General features: G+C 43.4%; 1 protein-coding gene across 10 annotated transcripts in view; it reads right to left on the reverse strand.

The window, feature by feature from the left end:
* Positions 1–20209, reverse strand: part of JPH1 (junctophilin 1) — a 120340-nt gene that overhangs the window by 39212 nt on the left and 60919 nt on the right. For 8 of the 10 annotated variants that reach the window (XM_039524020.1, XM_039524022.1, XM_039524025.1 and 5 more), the window contains exon 3: positions 12734–12852. The exons of 1 other annotated variant lie outside the window; for it this stretch is intronic. In XM_039524020.1, the coding sequence (XP_039379954.1) occupies positions 12734–12852 (119 nt within the window). Of the gene's footprint in view, positions 1–6501; positions 6621–12733; positions 12853–20209 lie in introns of those variants that run through there. One more of the 10 variants, XM_039524026.1, reaches the window with a different exon arrangement.

Raw genomic sequence — 20209 nt, forward strand, 5'->3', positions numbered from 1 at the left:
CGGAGGAGGGAGGTCAAGATTTGTCCCACATAATTGGAACAAAACAGTTGTAAAATGGAAATTCTTCTTTATGAGAAACGGATCCTCTTACACCCCCTTTACACCAAAATCAAGCCATGTTAAATAACATTACTTTTGATCTCCAGGTATGCAATGAAAAGGAACATCTCAGGCAGATAGAAGTCTTGTCCAGGGGGCCAGGATTCACACTGACACAGTTTAGCATTTAATGTCTGGCTATTAGGGCCCCTTCTGTCTCCCAATCTTGGGAGCTTCTAGCACATCTCTTTCTGCAGGCTTCCATACTCCTTATTATCCTCCTCTAACCTATTTAATTTTGACAAGGTCCCTGTTTCCAAGTTCTTACCTTACTCACTCATGGAGAGGTATTAACTGGGCCTATTCAAAAATATTACTATTATGATTATTGGATGTGGCCAAACAACTGGAGTAGATCAAAGCCTACTAAAAATTTAAAGCACATATATTTTCAAAGCAATGCAGTCCTTTCAAGAAATTTGGTTCTGTGACTTTATTCTCAACCCATGATGTGTGAGTGTATTCAAAATTTAGATTTATTTTTCTCTGTCCATACGCCTTTTGACACTTGTTTGCTTTACATATACCAGTATATAATCCAAAATGAACAATTATAGAAGAAACTTAAGATAATCAAATTTAAATCATTATTATTTGACCTTTCATTGCATTTGAAGTCTGTAAGCTAATAAATATTTACATAACAGTTACATTAATGTCACTTTGTACTCTAAAGAGACAAAACTGCCTACCTAAATGGTTCATGTGAAAGACTGCACTGTGTTTAAGCCAGTGATTCTCCTAGATCAGTAGTCACAAACCCATTGATTGCGATCAACTGGTCGATCCTGGGAACTCTCCCAGTCGATCATGCTCTTGGGTGGTGTAGTGGGGCTGCCGCTAAGGCTGACTCCCTGCCTGCCACAGCCCCACGCCACTTCCAGAAGCAGCCAGCACACCCCTGTGGCCAGGGGGTAGGGAGGGGTCTCCACGTGCTGCTCCTGCCTGCAAGCACCGCCCCTGCAGCTCCCATTGGCCGGGAATGGGGAACTGTGGACAACAGGAGCTTTGGGAGGTGCCTGCAGAGAAGGGCAGCGTGCAGAGCCACATGCCTCCCACCCCCTCTCAAGGGCCGCAGAGGTGTGTTGGTCCCTTACAGGAGTGGCGTAGGGCCAGGGTAGGCAGGGAGCCTGCCTCAGCCTCGCTGCACCGCCGCCCGGGAGCCGCCTGCAGTAAGTGCCACCTGCGGGAGGCCACAGCTCAACCCCCAGCCCTGAGCCCCCTTCCCAGAGCCAGCACCCCATACCCCCCTCCTGCACCCCGACCCCCTGCCCCAGCTCTGACCCCCTCCCAAAGCCAGCACACCACACTCCCTCCTGCACCACAACGTTCTGCCCTAGCCCGGAGCCTCCTCCTGTACCCAAACATCCTCCCAGAGCTTGCACCCCTCACCCACTCCTGCACCAAGCCCCAGCCCTGACCCCCCTCCCAGAGCCAGCACCCCCTCCTGCACACCAACCCTCTGCCCCAGGCTCAGCCCCAGGCCTGGCTTTAGGCTGATTCCCCGGAATCAGGCCCCGCACTGGCGCCTTTTTAATTTTTACTCACCCAGCGGCACTCTGGGTCTTCGGCAGCATTTCGGTGACGGGCCCTTCACTCGCTCCTGGTCTTCGGTGGCATTTCGGCGGCGGGTCCTTGAGTGCCGCTGAAGACCTGGAGCGAGTGAAGGACCTGCTGCCAAAGTGCCGCCAAAGACCCGGAGCACTGCCGGGTGAGTATGAATTGGGCCCCGCACTTGCTAAAGCCGGCCCTGCTCAGCCCAGAGCCTCCTCCCACACTGTGAACCCTTTGGCCTCAGCCCAGAGCCCGCATCCCGTCCCGAACCCCAACCCGCAGCCCAGTGAAAGTGAGCGAGGGTGGGGAAGAGTAAGCGACGGGGAGAGGCTTTGGGGAAGTGGCGGGGTAGATCCTGGGTTACCCTTAAATTCAAAAAGTGATCTTAGGCGTAAAAAGGTTGGAGACCGTGGGTGCCCTGGCGCCCGCCGGGCATTTATGTGCACCCACCTAGTACCCAGCAGGGGAGAGAAGCCGCTGCCCCACACCTGCCGGGGACAGAGAACTCTGGTGCCTGGAGCTGGCCCTGTATGTGAGTATTCTTCCTGCACTGATACTGCTGTTGTCTTGTGCGTTGCAATTTATTATTTTTTTAAGTATCAGAGGGGTAGCCGTGTTAGTCTGGTTCTGTAGAAGCAGCAAAGAATCCTGTGGCACCTTATAGACTAACAGACGTTTTGCAGCATGAGCATGATGCTTGCATCCGAAGAAGTGGGTATTCACCCACGAAAGCTCATGCTGCAAAACGTCTATTAGTCTATAAGGTGCCACAGGATTCTTTGCTGCTATTATTTTTTTAACATTTTGCCCCAAAATGAGTGGCTCAAATAAAAGACAACATCCATATTATTTCAGTGCAGAGTGGGAAGAATCCTATTGTTTTATTGAAAATAAAGGGAAATGTGTTTGCTTATTGTGCGGGGGTGTTGTTGCAGTGCTGAAAAAACATAATGTCGAATGCTATTTCCAAACTAATCACGGCTCTTTTGACATTAGCCATCCACTTAAATCTGATTTGAGGAAGAAGAAAATTAATCAACTCAAATCAAACCTATTTGCCCAGCAATCTGTTTTCACTAGACAAGTGGTAAAGTCTAACAGTGCTACTATTGCTTCCTTTAAAATTGCTCATCTGCTTGCAAAGAAGAAAAAATCCTTTCAAGATGGTGAATTCTTGAAGGAAGCATTTTTGACTGGTGCTGATTGCCTGTTTCATGGATTTCCTAACAAGGGTGAGATTTTGTCAGCAATACAAGACTTGCAGTTATCAGACAACACAGTTACGAGGAGGATACATGCAATTTCAAGCAACATGCAAACTCAGCTAAAGGATGACTTGGAAATATGTGACTGGTTTTCACTGCAATTCGATGAGTCAACAGATATATCGGATACAGCACAGTTGGCAGTTATGGTGAGGATGGTATTTAGTGATTTCACCGTAAAAGAAGAGTTACTAAAAGTATTGCCTATGAAAGGGCGAACAAAGGTTGAGAACATCTATAATTTATTCAAATCATATGCAACATCAATGAGTATGCCACTACACAAGCTGTCTGCAATCACCACTGATGGGGCACCAGCAATGATGGGCAGCGCCAATGGATTCATTGCACTCTGTAAGAAGAATGAATCCTTTCCGAACTTTGTCTTACATTGCATTATCCACCAAGAAGCTTTGTGCATCAAAGTTCTTTCTTTTCAACACGTCATGAATGTCGTTATTAAAATAATTAACTTTATTCAAGCGAAACCTTTGCAACACTGACTGTTTAAGGCTCTGTTGGAAGATGTTGATGATAAACAATCTGATCTTATTTTGCACACAGAAGTACGATGGCTGACCAAAGGTAAAGTTCTTGCATGTTTTTTAAGCCTAACTGAAGAGATCAAAGAATTTCTGAAGTCCACAAATCAGAACTTTGAGCAACTAGAAGACTCCAGCTGGTTAATGGACTTGGCTTTTCTTGCCGACATCACTGACAAATTTAACATTTTAAATCTTGAGCTGCAGGGAAAAGACAAACATGTGGCTCAAATGATAGGTTCTGTAAAATCATTCAAAGCAAAATGATCTTGTGGATGTCACATATGAAGACGAAGTCTCTCGTACATTTCCCAAGTATGAAGAAAATGGTATGTGACAGTGATTTTAACCCATCACCATTTGTTATCCACATTCAAACACTTCTGGAACAATTTGAAAAGAGATTTCAACAGTTCACTATCATTGAGCCTGTAGTTGCCTTTCTTATGAATCCTTTTACTTGCCAAATAGAGGTAACAGAAATTTACATCAATTGCGAGTCTCATTCATGTAAGAACAGAAGATGTGGAACTGGAGATTTTGGACCTTCAAAATGATATTGTTCTAAAATCCTGCACAACAGATGAAAACTTTTGGAATCTGGTTGACTGAAAAAAAGTTTCCTGCCTTAAAAAATGTAGCATACAAAATAAAATCTTATTTTGGTTCCACTTATCTATGCGAAGTTCTGTTTTTTACAACGAACATCATAAAATCAAAATACAGATCTTGACTTACAGATGCACATCTTGACGATTGCTTACGAACAGGAATATCATCCTCTCAACTCTCCCAACTACGAAAAATTGGCTGAAGAAATGCAGTGCCAAAAATCACACTGACTTTATTAGAAAAACCACGTGAATTAATGATACCTATTTTCCATTAAGTGTTGATGAGCGCGTATGATTAACTTGTGTTTAACTTTTTTTCATATTTGTTTGTTTATTGAAATCCAGATACAAGTAACAAAACAAAGAATATTTTTCATTAACCATAACGGGCTATCTATGTTAAAGTAAGAATAATAAATATATTTGGACCAGCAGTTCAACAATGTTTTACTTCTTTAAAATAAGTAAGATGAAAACTGTTTATGATATTTATTTTGTAAAAACTCCTTAATTTTTCTTACAGGTAGATAAAAAAGAACAAATTCACGGTAAGATGAATTTCATAGTAAGATGAAAGAGTAATTGCCAAATAATTTAATTAATACCTTTTACATGTAAAATTACCCTTTTTATCTTATGGATTCATATATTATGTAATATTAAATATGATGTTTTTTGTATTATTTAATGTACAAATACAAAATAAGCCTAGAAAAACTGTTGGCGCCCGCCACACTCTTCTGAAAACATGAATGTGCTACTGGCCACAAAAAGGTTGGGGACCACTGTCCTAGATACATGCCTTTACTGAAACATTTGAAATCATTGGGAGCACTTCCAGGATGTGACCTTATACCGATCTTAGGAAAATCAAGTAGGGTAGAAATAGTGATAGCGCATCCTGTATTTATATTATATATAAACATAAACTAGAAAGGTTTTGTCAAAACAAAGAAACTGCTCATTATAATCATGAGGATGTATTGTAGTTTGAGATGTAATAATGAATTTCTTTGTTTTGGCTCAGTCTGAAAAAAAAAAAGTTCCAAGATTATGAGAATAAAGCATGCGGAGACCAAAAAAATAAACTCATTTTAAAATAAAACTTCAGAAGATCATGAAATGTGTGGTCTCCCATGTATTGTCTCCACATGTAGCTCCCAGAAATTGTTCTGAGCTTATGCTCTGGAGATGAGTATAGTTGCAAGTACTGGAAGGCACATGCAGCTATGGAGCCAGGATGCTAAGCTGCCTTATTTCCAGTGGTTGGTGACTTTTGGTAAGGAAAGAGGGAATAGGTTGATGGTAAGAAAAAGTCACAGGGTGAGGGCCCTGGGAGATTGTGGGAAGGCACTGGAAGACTAGTGGCCTTCAACTACAGGGTTACAACACACTACAGATAGCTTGAGTGGAAAGCTCACTTGAGGTCTGCCTTACTCCCTGAACCATGTTAGCTAACCATATGAACCATATGATTTCAACCATATCCCATAAATGAGGGAGGAGGGTTTTTTGTCTTGAAAGCAGGACAAGTTAGTAGGAAAATTGAGCTATAACCTGGAGTGAAGACAAGCCCTAGAACAGAGGTCCCCACCCTGTGGGGCATGGAGGAACATTTGGGGGGGGGGAACACGGCTGAGGCCTGGCCCCACACCCACCGTGGCCCCAGCCTCGACCTCTTTACCACTGTCTGTGTCCCAGCCTCCCAGAGCCACGGCCCTGCTCCCAGCTCTGCTGGGGGAGTGGGAGGGGGAAGAGAGAGAGAGAGAGAGGAGCAAGGTGGGGCATGAGGTAAAAAGTTTGGAGACCTCTGCCCTAGAAAGATAATCAAAGAGCTGTAACTCTTGACTAAGGGGGGATATGACAGAGATCTATAAAATCATTAATAGTAAGGAGAAAGTGAATAGGGAAGTGTTATTTACCACTTCACATAACACAAGAACTAGGAGTCACCCAATGAAATTAACAGGCAGCAGGTTTAAAACAAACAAAAGGAAGTTCTTCTTCACACAACACACAGTCAACCTACGGAACCTTCGTCGGGGACGTTCTGAAGGCAAAAAGTATGACTGGATTCACAAAGGATACATTCATGGAGGATAGGTACATCAATGACTTTTAGCCCAGGTCAGGGACATGATCCTATGCTCCAGGTGTCCCTAAACCTCCAACTGCCAGAAACTGGGATTGGAAGACAGAGAGTGGATCACATGAAATTGCTCTTTTCTGTACATTCCCTCTAAATCATGTGGCACCGGCTACTGTCAGAGACAGGATACTGGGCTAGATGGATCACTGATCTGTCCGAGTACAGCTGTTCTAATGTTCATATTGGACAGGCAAGAGAGCAGATAATATTCTGAAAATACATGTTAACTAGATAAAAAACCGTTACTCACCTTTTCATAAGTGTTGTTTTTCAAGATGTGCTGCTCATGTTCATTCCATTCTAGGTGTGCGTGCCCACGTGCGCAGTCGTCGGAGATTTTTGCCTTAGCGGTATCCGTAGGATCGGCCATGGCGCCCCCTTGAGTGCCGCGCTCATGCTAGGGATATAAATAATGTGTAAAAACATTAACCATGTACCCGATTAAAATTCTATCGGTTACATGGTTAAATGTTTAACCGGGGAACTAGGAGTGCAGGGCAGAGGGGGTGCTGCAGCACCTCCATGTTTTACGTGGGGCTCCGCTACTGGCCCCGCACCCGGGGACTCCAGCACACCCGGGGTCCTGGCTGCTGACCCACACCCAGAGTGCCGGCTGCCGGGATCCTGGTGCACCGGGATTCCGGGCACAGGCGGCAGCAGAACCCCAGGTGCACGGGGTTGGCAGCTGGGATCTTGGGTGCATGGGGCTGGCAGCCGGGACCCCAGCGGAGTTTAATTGTTAACAGAAACCGGTTAAACTTTTACATCCCTAGCTCATGTGTCAGTATATCAGGCACAGCTGCCCCACACCCTCCCAGTTCCTTCCAGCTGGTAACTCCGATAGAGGGCAGGTAATGGAATGGACATGAGCAACACATCTCAAAGAACAGTTATGAAAAGGCAGGTAAGCAGTTTTTCTTCTTTGAGTGCTTGCTCATGTCGATTCCATTCTAGGTGACTCACAAGCAGAGTCCATGGAGGTGGGCTCGGAGTTCATGGTCATGCAGCCCGAAGCACTGCTCTGTCAAAGCCAGCGTCGTCTCGAGTTTGCTGGGTAAGTGCATAATGAGATACGAATGGGTGGACAGATGAACAGGTAGTGGTCCTACAGATTTCATGGATTGGTACCTGGGCCAGGAAGGCTGCTGACAACACTTGTGCCCTAATCAAGTGTGCTGTCACGATTGCCGGCGGAGCGACTTTTGCCAGCTCAAAGCAGTAGCAGTAGCAGATGCAGGCAGTGATCCAGGATGAAATCCTTTGAGCAGACCTTGGGCAACTTTTCATTCTGTCTGCCACTGCAACGAACAACTGCATTGACATTCAGAACGCCTTCGTTCCGTCTATGTAGAAGGCAAGCACCCTTCCAACCTTCAGGGAGTGCAGCCTGCATTTCTCATCTGACATATGAGGCTTTGGAAAGCAGACGAGTAAGTATATGTCCTTTCCTGTGTCGTATGAAACTGGGAAACTATCTTAGGCAGAAACGCCTGTTGCAGTCGCAGCTGGACCTTATCCTTGTAGAAGACCATTTAGGGTGGTTCTGAACCACCCTGATCTCGGACACCCTGTGGGCCAATGTTATTGCAACCAGGAATGAAACCTTCCAGGAGAGAAGCAGGAGACAACAGGAAGCGAAAGGCTCAAAGGGAGGCCCCATGAGCCTCAACAGCATGAGATTCAGGTCCCAGGGAGGGGGAGGGATAGCTCAGTGGTTTGAGCATTGGCCTGCTAAACCCAGGGTTGTGAGTTCAATCCTTGAGGGGGCCACTTAGGGATCTGGGGCAAAATCAGTACTTGGTCCTGCTAGTGAAGGCAGGGGGCTGGACTCAATGACCTTTCAAGGTCCCTTCTAGTTCTAGGAGATTGGTATATCTCCAATTATTACCATTACCTATTACCTGAGATGCAGGTAGAGACGCTCCAGGCCTTTCAAAAACCAGTCCGTCATGTCGTTAGCGAAGAGCGTCCTGACTTGGAATGGAGGGTGGAAAGCCGAGATAGCATCCAGGTGGACCTTGATCAAAGATAGGGACAAGTCTTGGAGTTTGAGGTGCAGCAGGTAATCCAGGATCTCCTGCAGCGAGGCCTCCAACGCCTGGACATGCCGTTCCAAGGCCCAGCCCATGAATGTTTTCCACTTGGCCAGGCAAGTCACTCTGGTGGAAGGGTTTTCCGTTACCAACAAGACCTGCTGAACCCGGGCAGAGCATTCCCGTTCGTCTGCATTCAACTAGCCATGCAGTAGCCATGTTGTCAAGTGCAGTGCTGCCAAGTTTGGGCGCGGCCATGTGGCCCAACAACTGCAGCAGATGTGAGCGGTGGTGAGCGGGTGGTTCTTCACATGGGAGATCAGGTTTGACATGGTCTGAAAACGCACTACCAGAAGGAAGGCCCTGGCTCGCGTGGAATTGAGAACTAAACCTATGAACTCTATTCACTGGATTGGCCTTAAGGGGGATTTTTTCTCATTTATTAACAGGCCCAGGTTGCAGCAGGTGGAACGCATTAAGGCTCCTCTGCACTTGTTCCCGAGACCTGCCCTTGATAAACCAATCGTCAAGATACAGGAAGACCTGGACCCCTTGACATCTCAGTAAAGCAGCCACTGGTGCCATACATTTTGTGAACACCCTTGGGGCCAATGAGAGGCCAAAGGGCAGTGCTGTGAACTGAAAATGGCATCCGCCCACTATGAAACTGAGGAAATGTCAATGACCTTGGAATATGGAAATAAGCATCCTTCAAGTCGAGGGGAGCATACCAGTCTCCCGGATCCAGGGAGGGGATGATGGAGGCCGGGAAGACCATGCAAAATTTCAACTTTCTGAGAGACTTGTTGAGGTGACGCAGGTACAGAATTGGTTTGAGGCCCCCTTCTGCTTTTGGGATTAGGAAGTAGTGGGAATAGAAGCCCTTTCCTTTTATGTCCCGAGGGACCTCCTCCACACACCCCCAAGCGCAGGAAGCTTTCGACCTCTTGAACGAGGAATTCCTTGTGAGAAGGGCCCCGGAAGAGGTATGGGGAAGGGGGGGGTAGGACGGAGGGGCAGACGAGAATTGCAGGGTAGAGCCCGAGATACTATGTCCAGCACTCAGCGGTCTGAGGTGACCCGCAACCAGACCGAATGGTAGGGACAAAGATGGTCGAGGAAAGAACAAGGTGGATCCGGGGAGCTGACTGGGGTGTCGCTCTCGAGCACACTTTCAAAATGAGCACTTCTGGCCCCCAGGATGCTTTGCCGGGCTAGGCTGCGTGGGTGAGTGGGAGGAGGAAGGGAGGCAACATCCAAAGTTTGTGTCTCTATCCCTTCTCCTTGCAGACCCCTGATGAGACTGCGAAGGCCTTGGTGGCAGGGGCGGCCGGAACTTCTTCCTTGCAGACTGCGGCATATGCATACCTAGCGAACAAAGGGTGGCCCGAGTTTCCTTTAACCCGGGCAGCCTCGCATCTATTTGCTCCCAAATGGGAAGTCCTGGACTGATGTCTGCATTTCTTGGGACAGGCCAGCGGTCTGAATCCAGGAGCTGCGCCTCATGGCCACCGCCGATGTGACCACCCTAGCCACCGAGTCTGTCATGTCCCATGCCATTTGGAGAAAGCACCACACTGTCACAGTACCCTCCTCCACCAGGGTGCCGAATTCTTGGGCCAACCCTTGAGGGAGGGACTCCTTGAACTTATAGAGGGAGTCCCCTAAGTTAAAACCGTACCTGCCCAAGAGGCCTGGTGGTTGCAGGCTGGCTGTTGAATACATTTTCCTCCCGAAAAGGTCCAGTCTTTTGGCCTCTTTATTTTTGGGAGTTGAACTGGTGTGCCCCTACTTGTCCTTCTTGTTGGCCACAGAGACGACCAGCGAGCCCGGAGGTGGGTGGGTATATAGGTACTTGAATGCTTGGGCCAGGATGAAGTACTTCTTTTTGGCCATTTTGGAGGTGGGAGGGATGGACGATGGGGTTTGCCAGAGGGCCGTAGCTATTTTCATGACTCTGTCATGCACTGGTAGTGCCACACGGGCAGGGGTAGAGGCTGAGAGAACACTGAACAAGGTGTCTGCTTGCTCAGCCATCTCCTCCATCTCTTGCCCAAGTTCTCAGCCACCCGTTAAAGCAGGGCCTGGTGTTCCTTAAAATCGTCCAGCGGGCTGGCCCTTGAGGGTCCCGTGACCGCCTTGTCCGGAGACGAAGATGATGATTGTACAGCTGGGGGAGGCCCCAGGACATTATCTCCCATGGGGAAGGGGTTTTGGGGTGGGCACTGTCTCCTCTATCCCGACCTCCGAGCACATTTCATGCGCCGAGCCCGGTGCCATCAACTGTTTCTCCGAGGGGGCAGCAGATAAGCAGTGCGAAGGGGGCATTGGCATCACGGGCATGCCCCATGCACTCCAATAGGGCCACTGGCCATGCTGCCAAGGTGGAGTCTCGCCAAGGGGCTGAACTGCCCTTCCATTCTGGAAGAATCTTCTTCTGGTCGCATGGCAGGACCATCGCAGCCTGTGCTTGCCTGCTGAGTGTTGCCGCCAGAGACTGGTGCTTGGAGTGGGAGGACCAGTGCTGATGTCGTGGGGACCGGTGCCGGGGGGACTGGTATCCCAACGGGGAGTCTCCCACGGGGCAGGCAACAGAGATCTGCACCGGGAGGATGACCAGTGGGAGGGCAAACGGTGCCTGTAGTACAGTGATTGGCACCTCCCCCTACATGATCTGTGTTGAGATGGTGGGGACCGTGAACGCGGTGCCAGTGACCAAGGGCAAGCCCCTGAGGATCTGGGCTGTGATGCCAGAGATCTGCGGCATGGAGACAGAGAGCGCTCCCTTGGCTCAGGGGCTCAGCAGCCCTCCATTGTCCTCTGGGGGGTCTTGGTAGCTGGCTTGCCCTTGTAGGGAGCCTTTGCCGCGTCCTGTGGCACACGCGCTGCCAACAGCGCAGGCAGAGGCCTCTGCTCTGTTGGCGTGGGGCTGAGCTTGGGAAGGTGTCAATGTCGCCACAAGTTTGGGTTCCCTACTACTCCTGAGAGTCGGTGGTGGATCCTTTAAGGAGCTAAGGGCCCTGACTGGGGAGGCACGTCCACATGGCTCTGGAGTGACTGGGCTGCCTGAACTGGGTCTTTTGCCTGATGCCCCATGGCCTTTCTTGCCCGGTGCCGGGGAGCCGTGCTTCATAGTTTTCTTTTTGGCTAACGGCGATGGAGAGCGGTGCTGGGGATGCGCTGAGCACCGAGGCTGAGGCCGGGAGGGCTCAGAAGCCAGTTGGAGGGCAGCCACTATGAGGAGAGCCCGCAAACAAATAGCATGCTCTTTCTGAGTCCTGGGTCGAAAGTTTTTACAAATACAAACACTTGCCCTTCACTTGTGATTCCCTCAAGCACTTGAGGCAGCTGCTGTGGGGAGCACTCACAGGCATAGGCCTGTTACAGTCCACGCAGGGCTTAAACCCCGGAGACCGGGGCATGCCCCACCTGGGGTGAAGTCCCCAGTGGGACTCACTGTGTTCTAACTACACTTAACAACTACTTACCGCTAATATGAATAACTATTTACATGGCCCTAAGGCTTGCAGTCAGACGAGATGAAACCACTAGCCCTTGCTATGCAAGCAAAGGTGTTCTGATTAACCACCACGGGCGGTAAGAAGGAATTGAGAGGTCAGCGGCGCCTGATACATCGATGGATGAGCACAGCACTCAAGGGGGGGGGGGCGCAACAGCTGATCCTACAGATACCGCTAAGGCAAAAATCTCTGATAACTGCACACATGGGTGTGCACACCTAGAATGGAATCGACATGAGCAAGCACTTGAAGAATTGAAGTTCTTTTTGGTCTACATGTTTTTGAATCTTTATTTTCATCAATTACTTTTTAAATGACCTTTGAAGGACACCTAACATATGGTAAACATTCCAGTGCTTCTTATTATCCCATCTCCACCACATGGCCAATGAATATGTGCTGTGAATGGGCAGATCTACAGGTGGGAAACTGGAGTGGAGCAATTTCTGTGATACTTTGAGTCCGGGGACTAACATATTTGGGTAAGGGTCAGGCACAATCTAGCCCTCTGTTTTTTTACTTAGTTCTTAGTCCAGGCAAAACTGTCATCGACTTTCCAAGATTCAGTAATGATTTCAGGATTTGGCCTATAATGAACATGGCATAGAAATAACTCTGAAAAATCAGTTGTATTATCTTTTCTAAAGACAGAGTAAGACTTACTCTAACTTCAAACTTAAGGGAGACACGGCATACTCCTATAAACTCTTGACACTGACACTCCAACAGTGAAAGGTTTAATAGAAAGCGCAATTTGTTACCAAATGATAATACAATAAAAACAAAACCCTCTTGAACAATAAGTGCCCTTCATTGCCTACACAAAACTATAGTTTCTGAGTAAGTGATTAAATTAAAAATGGGATGAACTTTTTAATTTAACAAAGAACCCTTTAAAAATATAAAAAGGAAAATATCCCCCAAACAAAACAAAACAAAACCAAACAAAACTTTACCTGGTTGGTAGAAACTTGGTGAAAGTTCTCTGGCAACTGCTCTTGCAATATCACTTTCCTGGCGAGCAGCCTGAGCAGCCTGATCCGCAGCATCAGCTTTAGCTCTTGCATGTGCCGTTCTATACAGAGCAGAAAAGGGTTTATATGCATAGAAGCCATTTTGTTAGTTACATTAATACACCCAAGAGCAAAGTATTATTGTCTCTGGAAAAGAAATGATGAAGCATAATCAGAGTATTATGCCTGTTGATTGTGAATAACTGCAAAACAGCAAACCTTCATACAAGTTGTTATGACCCATGAAGTCTACACAAAATAATATTGGGACAAGTATTGGTCTGTTATAATCAGCCTAGGTTGGAAGTGAATGGAAAATATCTTTCTTTGATGCTTGGGGGAATTTTTCTTCAGTCTGCTGAGTTGAAATTTATATAAAGGTGGTTTTAATGAAGTACAGTCAGTAGGAAATATGGCCCAGCCTTAAAAGGTGGCACCACGTGAAGACAAAGCTGATCAGTTGCAAGGTTTTCTTGCCAGTGAACTCAAACAAGCAAATTTGTATTCATTTATCAATAGAGATGGTAATACAAGCAAATACAGTATAATGATCACATACATTTACTTTTGATGAAAATATCATGGAGATTTATAGATGCCAATTTAAGCCTTCATGTTGCAAAGTTTAGAGATCTAAAATAAACTGTTCCTAATAGATGCGAAAGGGTTTTATACAGTAGGTCCATGTTCTTTATTTTGCAAAATTAAAAAAATGTAACTGGCTTTGATAGAGGACAGAACGGATCATACAGGTACAAAAGTACCATAATGGAAAAGAGATTTAGAAAAAAATCATTATAATGCAGTCAGAGGATCCTGATAAAACTTCCCCCAACATTCAGCAACCACAAACAGCTTTACAAACCAAAATAATTAGAACTAGAAAAATATCCACCTCCAAGTACATGGGACGTCATCCAGATGATACCAACTATAATTGCACAGAATGTAATTTGGTTTTATATAACTCCTTTTACATTTAAGATGTCTTGAAGTGCTTTGCAAAATAATGAATTATATTCAGCTAGTGTAAACATTATGTAGGCAAACAAAGACAACATCCTGAAGTCAAATAGGGTTGCAGACATCTAATACACACGTTAAACAGTCTATTTAGGTTTATCCTTGATTATTCAGAGGTAGTTTGTGCATTTAAAGACTCAGCCCTATGTTGGGGCAGCACAGCTCTTCACGATTCCTCTGCTGATGAGTGAGGGGTGAGGGTGAGGGTTAGTGTTGCAGTCTGCACTGTCTGTTAAAGTAATATGCAGTGTGCGTGCTCTGGGCAGACAGAAGCAGCAGTTTCTGTGCTCCCGAGCTCCGGGGGTAGATCTCTGCTGCAATTAAAAACCGATGGCTGTCCTGTGCCAGCTGACTCAGGCTCATGCTGAAGGGCTGTTTAATTGCAGTGCAGCCTTCTGGGCTTACTCTGGGGCCCAGGCTCTAGGGCCCAGTGGGGTGGAAGGGTCCCAGAGCTCGGGGTGCAGCCTGAAAGTCTATACTGCAATTAAACAGCCCCACAGCTCAAGCCCAAGTCAGCTGTCATGGGCCAGCTGCAGGTGTCTGACTGCAGTGTAGACATACCCAGAGATCCAAACTGTGCTGACCCTTATGAAGGAGGGAGTGGGGAAAGTTCTTAGTATTCTTCACTGTCCTTCCCTCATCTCTTTCCCCACTCCCCTCCCCTCCTTCCCCACTTTCCGCCCCCCACCCCCAGGTCACTGAAGAGTTTAGTAGTGCCCATGATAAAAGAAAAGATGCTTATTTACTACAAAAATGTAATCATAGTAATATATAAACAAGCTAGATAAATGAGTAATTACGGTATTTTTGTGTCTAATATGGCAATAGGTATGAATAATAAAAACGTACTGAAAAGAATAAAAAACACTGCCACTGTTAGTATGGAAGTTCATAGAAACTAGTGGATTAGATTTGAAGACCAGGGTGACCATTATGATAATCTACTTTGACCTTCTGCATAACACCATTCATAGACATTAAGTTGGCAATTCCTGTATCAAGCCTGTTACTTCTGAATGAGCTAGAGTTACCCTTTAGGAAAACACCCAATTTTGATTTAAAAACTTGAAGTGATGGAATATCTACCACATCCCTAGATAAATTGTTCTAATTGCTAATTATCCCCACTGTTAAAAAATGGTGGCTTATAGTCTGGTTTCCAGATGTTGGATCTTGTTAATGCCTTTTCCTGTTAGTACAGGGCTCTTGAATCTATCAGAAAGCTGTCCTTTAAAACATCTGAGGCCAAAATGTTTCCTAAACCACAATCATTGAAGATCAGTTAAGCTATTTCAGTGGCAGTTGAACTACAGTCCTCTTGTACAATAAATATAGCTCTATAGCAATGAGCATATATTATATACTCTGTACCTCTTCCTAGACCTGAGGCCCCCTAAATATCTACAGTGTGCATAGTGAGGAAGTCACAGAAATCACAGAAATGTAGGGCTGGAAGGAACTTCAAAGGCCATCTAGTCTAGCCCCTTGCACTGAGGCAGGACCTGAGAATCCCTGACAGGTGTTTGTCTAACCTGTTCTTAAAACCCCCCAGTGATAGAGATTCCACAACCTCCCTTGGAAGCCTATTCCAGTGTTTAACTATCCTTATAGTTAGAAAGTTTTTCCTAATATATAAAGTAAATCTCTGTTACTGCAGTGGACATGGAGAACAATTGATCATCATTCTCTTTATAATGTCAATAGTTCAGTTTTACTGTACTTGCTTTTATTATAAACTATATTTGGATTTAAACCATAGGGTTTCAGTTTGAAAGAAGCCTCGGCTTTCTAAACTGTGGGTGCAACTAATGTCTTTAGATGTATTCTTGCTTTTTTGATTCACGAGGGTAGTTAAATATCTAAATGACATCAATTACACCCACAGAACTGTGGGCACAAAATCAGAGGCTTTTCAAAATCAGTCCCATTGGTACAATCCTACAGATGTCCATCTGCTTATACCTGAAAAGTGACTTAAACGAGGTGTACTGTGGGCTGAAAAGCTTAAGCAACATTAATTGGCATTCTGCATTAATCCTAAATGTGCTTTACATGTAGTGCCATATGTCTTCCATATATCAGTTATCAGGGATCCAAAAGCATACTGTATAACATTTATCTCAATTTAAATTCCATTTAAAAGTCTCCATTGTTCTATGACCGCCAGATAATTTTATTTCTCCACAGCATCCTCCAGTATGTTTACAATACCTGCTAGTTGAGGAGCATCTGTAAGTGTGATCAATGTACAATTTACTGTACTTCTCCAGCACCTTATTGAAGATACTGATCTCAAAATAAACATTTCTAGTAATCAGATTTCTCCCCAGTATAAAGGCACACCATTAATTATTCTGTTTTCCACCTCTCAGAAAATTTTGAATAAACACTATAATATTCTTAGTAACCAGACAGCATCTCAACTACTATTTTATTAGCCTTTCCTGTTGGATTATCAAAAGCTTTAGTATAAGTTAAGTGTACCTTGTTATATTTTCCCACAGAAACTGATTTTTCTTCAGAGAACAATTCAGTGTGTCTGACTCAATCAGTTCTTAATGAACCTGTGCTCTTTATCAATCATGTGGCTCCTCCTAATTGCTTTCAGATGGTTTCTTGATTCTCCTAAATAATGAGTAACATTACTTTCTTGAAGTTTATTATCCTCTTTCTAATTACAATCTTTGGAAAAATAAATGCTCAGTTCTTAGAGCTAAGAGTTCTGTGTGGCCAATAACAGTAGGTCCTGTTTTCACTAATTTTCTCTTTTCATGGAAGAATCTTTTTAACATTTGCTTTTTTCCTTTTACCCATTTAGTGCCCAATGCTGAAAGCTCTGGGTAAACAAAACTCCCGTAGAAATCAACAGTACATCCACAAATTGCAAGGTGGGAGAATCATGATGAATGACAAAATGAAATGTTGTTAAGGGGATCAATCACATTTTATTTTTACATATTTTTTCTGATGTTACAACATATTTAAGCTATTCTACAGAGGCTGTTATACTAACCTCATTACCATAGTATCTGAGCACCTTCCTAGAGCATTAAGTGATGTGATTAACATCTATCATTCATGAGTTGTTCTCTCCCTGAGGGGAAAAATGTGCATGCAGAGCAGTGTTTTGTTATGGTAGGATTTAAAAAAAAAAAAGCATATTCTGCTATATGGAGTTACCAAAGGGTTGATGGCTCCATGCCCAAGTATACCAAATAACTGTAATCCAGATAGGAGGTGACAAAGGTGTGTATAACTGATGCCAGGGCATTGTCTGCCAAGATGAGACTCTCCTAACAAACTGGAAATGAAAGAAAGTTCACGGAGTCTCATATATAAGAGCTTTGCATCAGTGAGGAAGTTTTTCAATATTTTTTCAAAATGTTATCAAAACGATTATTGAAATTTTTCATTTGAGAACTTGTTTTTCAAAAAACAATTGTAAAACAAAAAAATGTTGGCAATACCGGGAAAGGGGAATATTCTCCCCCTTCCCAGCTTTTAGTTAGAAAACCTTCAACTAGATCTACCCATGGATGGATTCATTCAGACAAATCACTTAAGAAAAGTACTTAAGAAGGGCCCATATCTCCCATCTCCTCTATGCTGGGATCTGGTCCACTAGAATAATCCATTTAACTTTTAGGGCATAAAAATCTGCAGTGTTACACGAGAAGTGAGAAGTGAACTATTCTCATATGATGTTACAGTAAAATAGACAATATACATGTTATATATTGCGCTTCCTTCATCTGAGGCAGATTATTAGAACAAATTAAATTTTACACTAATAACTTGACCAGTTAGAGCACATTTCATATGTTAGGGATTTAGGCCAATTGTGTGAAAAATAAATCTGGATTATTTGTGTAATGTACAAATATACAAGGGTGGATTGATTTAATCACCAATTTGGTAATGATTTAAAGAAGAAAACTTTGATTTAAATAATTGATTTTAATTGCACTTGTACTTTAATTATTATCAGAAAGAAAGGTTGATTTTCACTGGTTGGTAACCATTAAAACATGTTGATTTGCAACTAAATATAGCATTTATTAAATTTGGTGCTTCTTTTTGGACATACTACACTTATACATCTTTATTTAAGCAATTATATGGCATAACAGTCTGATTTAAAAAAAATACTATAAGAAAATGGTGTATGATGCATTTCTTATTTATTAGATTTTCTTTTATTTGTGATTTATGTCAAGCTTTATTTGGATGGAAATACAATTAAACTAAATACACAAAACCAGCATTTTTAATTAAATAAAACTTAAGTATGCTAGATACAATCTTTTTCTTTTATCAAAATGTTTATTTTTTGCATTGAAAACTAATATTTATTAAATAAAGGAATCATTATCTATAGTTAGTGAATTGAACTTATTGTTTCTGGTCACCGTGTCCTTTAAGAATTAGCTAGCTGAATAAAGTGAAATGAAAAAATATTCTCTCTGCACATGCAGAAGAGGCTACTGCTGTCAAAATCTGTTTTACCACTTCAACAAGCTCCCGTCCAGGTGCTTAGCCAGTGATTTCCACCAGTTCAGTGGTTTGACTTAAACCTGACAGCAAACAAGTACTACATAATTATTATTTTTTTTTGCAATTCATTTAAATGATTAATAGATTATAAGCAGCTTTGGTCTTAACATAGGATGTCCATTTCAAATAAATCGTAACTGGTTTATTTAAAAAAATCTATATTTAATTTAAATAAAAATAATCTGATTTAAATAAAAATATATTTCAGGATAAAAATAAATGATCAGAAATACGTTGCTAATTTTACTAGTTTTGCAGTATGAGATTTCTAAATGCAGTATTCAAAAATATTGTTAAGAGTATGCCTTGGATTTTTAATAGGAGACTTTGATACTCATCACTGTCTCATTTGATTACACTTCTGCTATAATAATTGAAGAGTCTGAATTCCATAGATGTATATGATGTAAGCAAAAATATCAATATACAAAGGCTTACTTTAAAGAAAAAAAAATACAGTTGGATTACATGGAGGCACCATGCTCATTTGCCACCTTTCCCTTCACATAGCTATGAAACATAAATATATCCCAGCACTGGTCGTTGCTCAGAATAAAAATAGCGTGGAATGAAATCCTAATAGCAAATGTTGATAGATAGGACACACTGCAAAACAACACAGCATATGAGCTGAGATAGTTTTGGGGTGGATGTTAAAGAATAGAGTGTAGAACAGAGGCAGACAAAACAACCCATTGTGAGACATAATTACAGAATTTATAGGACTAATATGGATGTTCAGAGCTCTGGAAAGGAAAGAGTAGCTAATATTTGTTTAAATAATGGACACTGACATTATGAAGTCATATTATTCAAAAGGCTAAAATCTATAGAGATCTTAGTCCTGCTGAAGTCTTTTCAGTATCTCTCTGTGTTTAAAATCTTGGGACTTCAATAGATTTTTGTTTAAAGAAATCATCTTTTTGCAGTTAATGTCCCCTATAGAGTAGTCTTAAATTCCACACTAAATTGTGAATTACTCTTAATTTAACCTTTCCTTTTCTGCACTCATTCATGTCCCTTAGTCAGGTACAAAATTCCTAGAAAAAGGTTAATAAACTTCCCCATGATTAGTTTGTGTACTTAACAGTTATGAGTTTTTTAGTTCAAACTTCTCTTACTCAATATGTCTAGTGAGAGCAATGCTTGAAATGTGCAAGTTAATTTGGTAATTTAGATACTAGTAGTATTTCACTAGCTGAGGTTTGAGTCTCTCAAAGGTAGCAAGGGGTCTAAGCTCTCCCCGAGGGGTAGGTCCTCAGGTGCAGGGGTGACAGAATGCACATGGCATACACCCCAGATGAATCAAGCTGCTCGTATTATATGTTAAAGATCATGACCCTGAACATTGGAAACAAGCAATAATAATAAGCTTTGACAGTGCTTTAATTTGCAAATATCTAATTTCCTGATAGAAGAACACAGCACACTGGCATTTGGGTATAATGCCAGAATGTTTCAGACACAAAGCAGGTAAAGTAGACTACACCAAAAACTAGTTAACATGAAGCAAATGGAAAAATTGGATTTGTGACAAATTCAGTTAGCTATTCTAAATTGAACCTACATTGTTGTATGCAGTGTTGTTGTAGCTCTGATGGTCACAGGATATTAGAGCAACAAGGTGAGTGAGGTAATGTAATGTTAGTGAGAGAGACACGGAGCTCTTCCTCAGATCAGTTGTGAAGGTGTGATGTTTGAAAGCTTGTCTTGTTTAAGCCAGCTTTAAGGGGGCTTTGTTTTGCTGCAGTGATGCAAACCAGCCCCAGTGGGAAAATGGAGCTGTCCCTGTCTATGCTGTAGTACAATCACTGTTAAATTAGTAGGGGAGTTTCATTTATT

Source organism: Mauremys reevesii, linkage group 2 (assembly GCF_016161935.1).
Source record: "Mauremys reevesii isolate NIE-2019 linkage group 2, ASM1616193v1, whole genome shotgun sequence".
NCBI lineage: Eukaryota > Metazoa > Chordata > Testudines > Geoemydidae > Mauremys > Mauremys reevesii.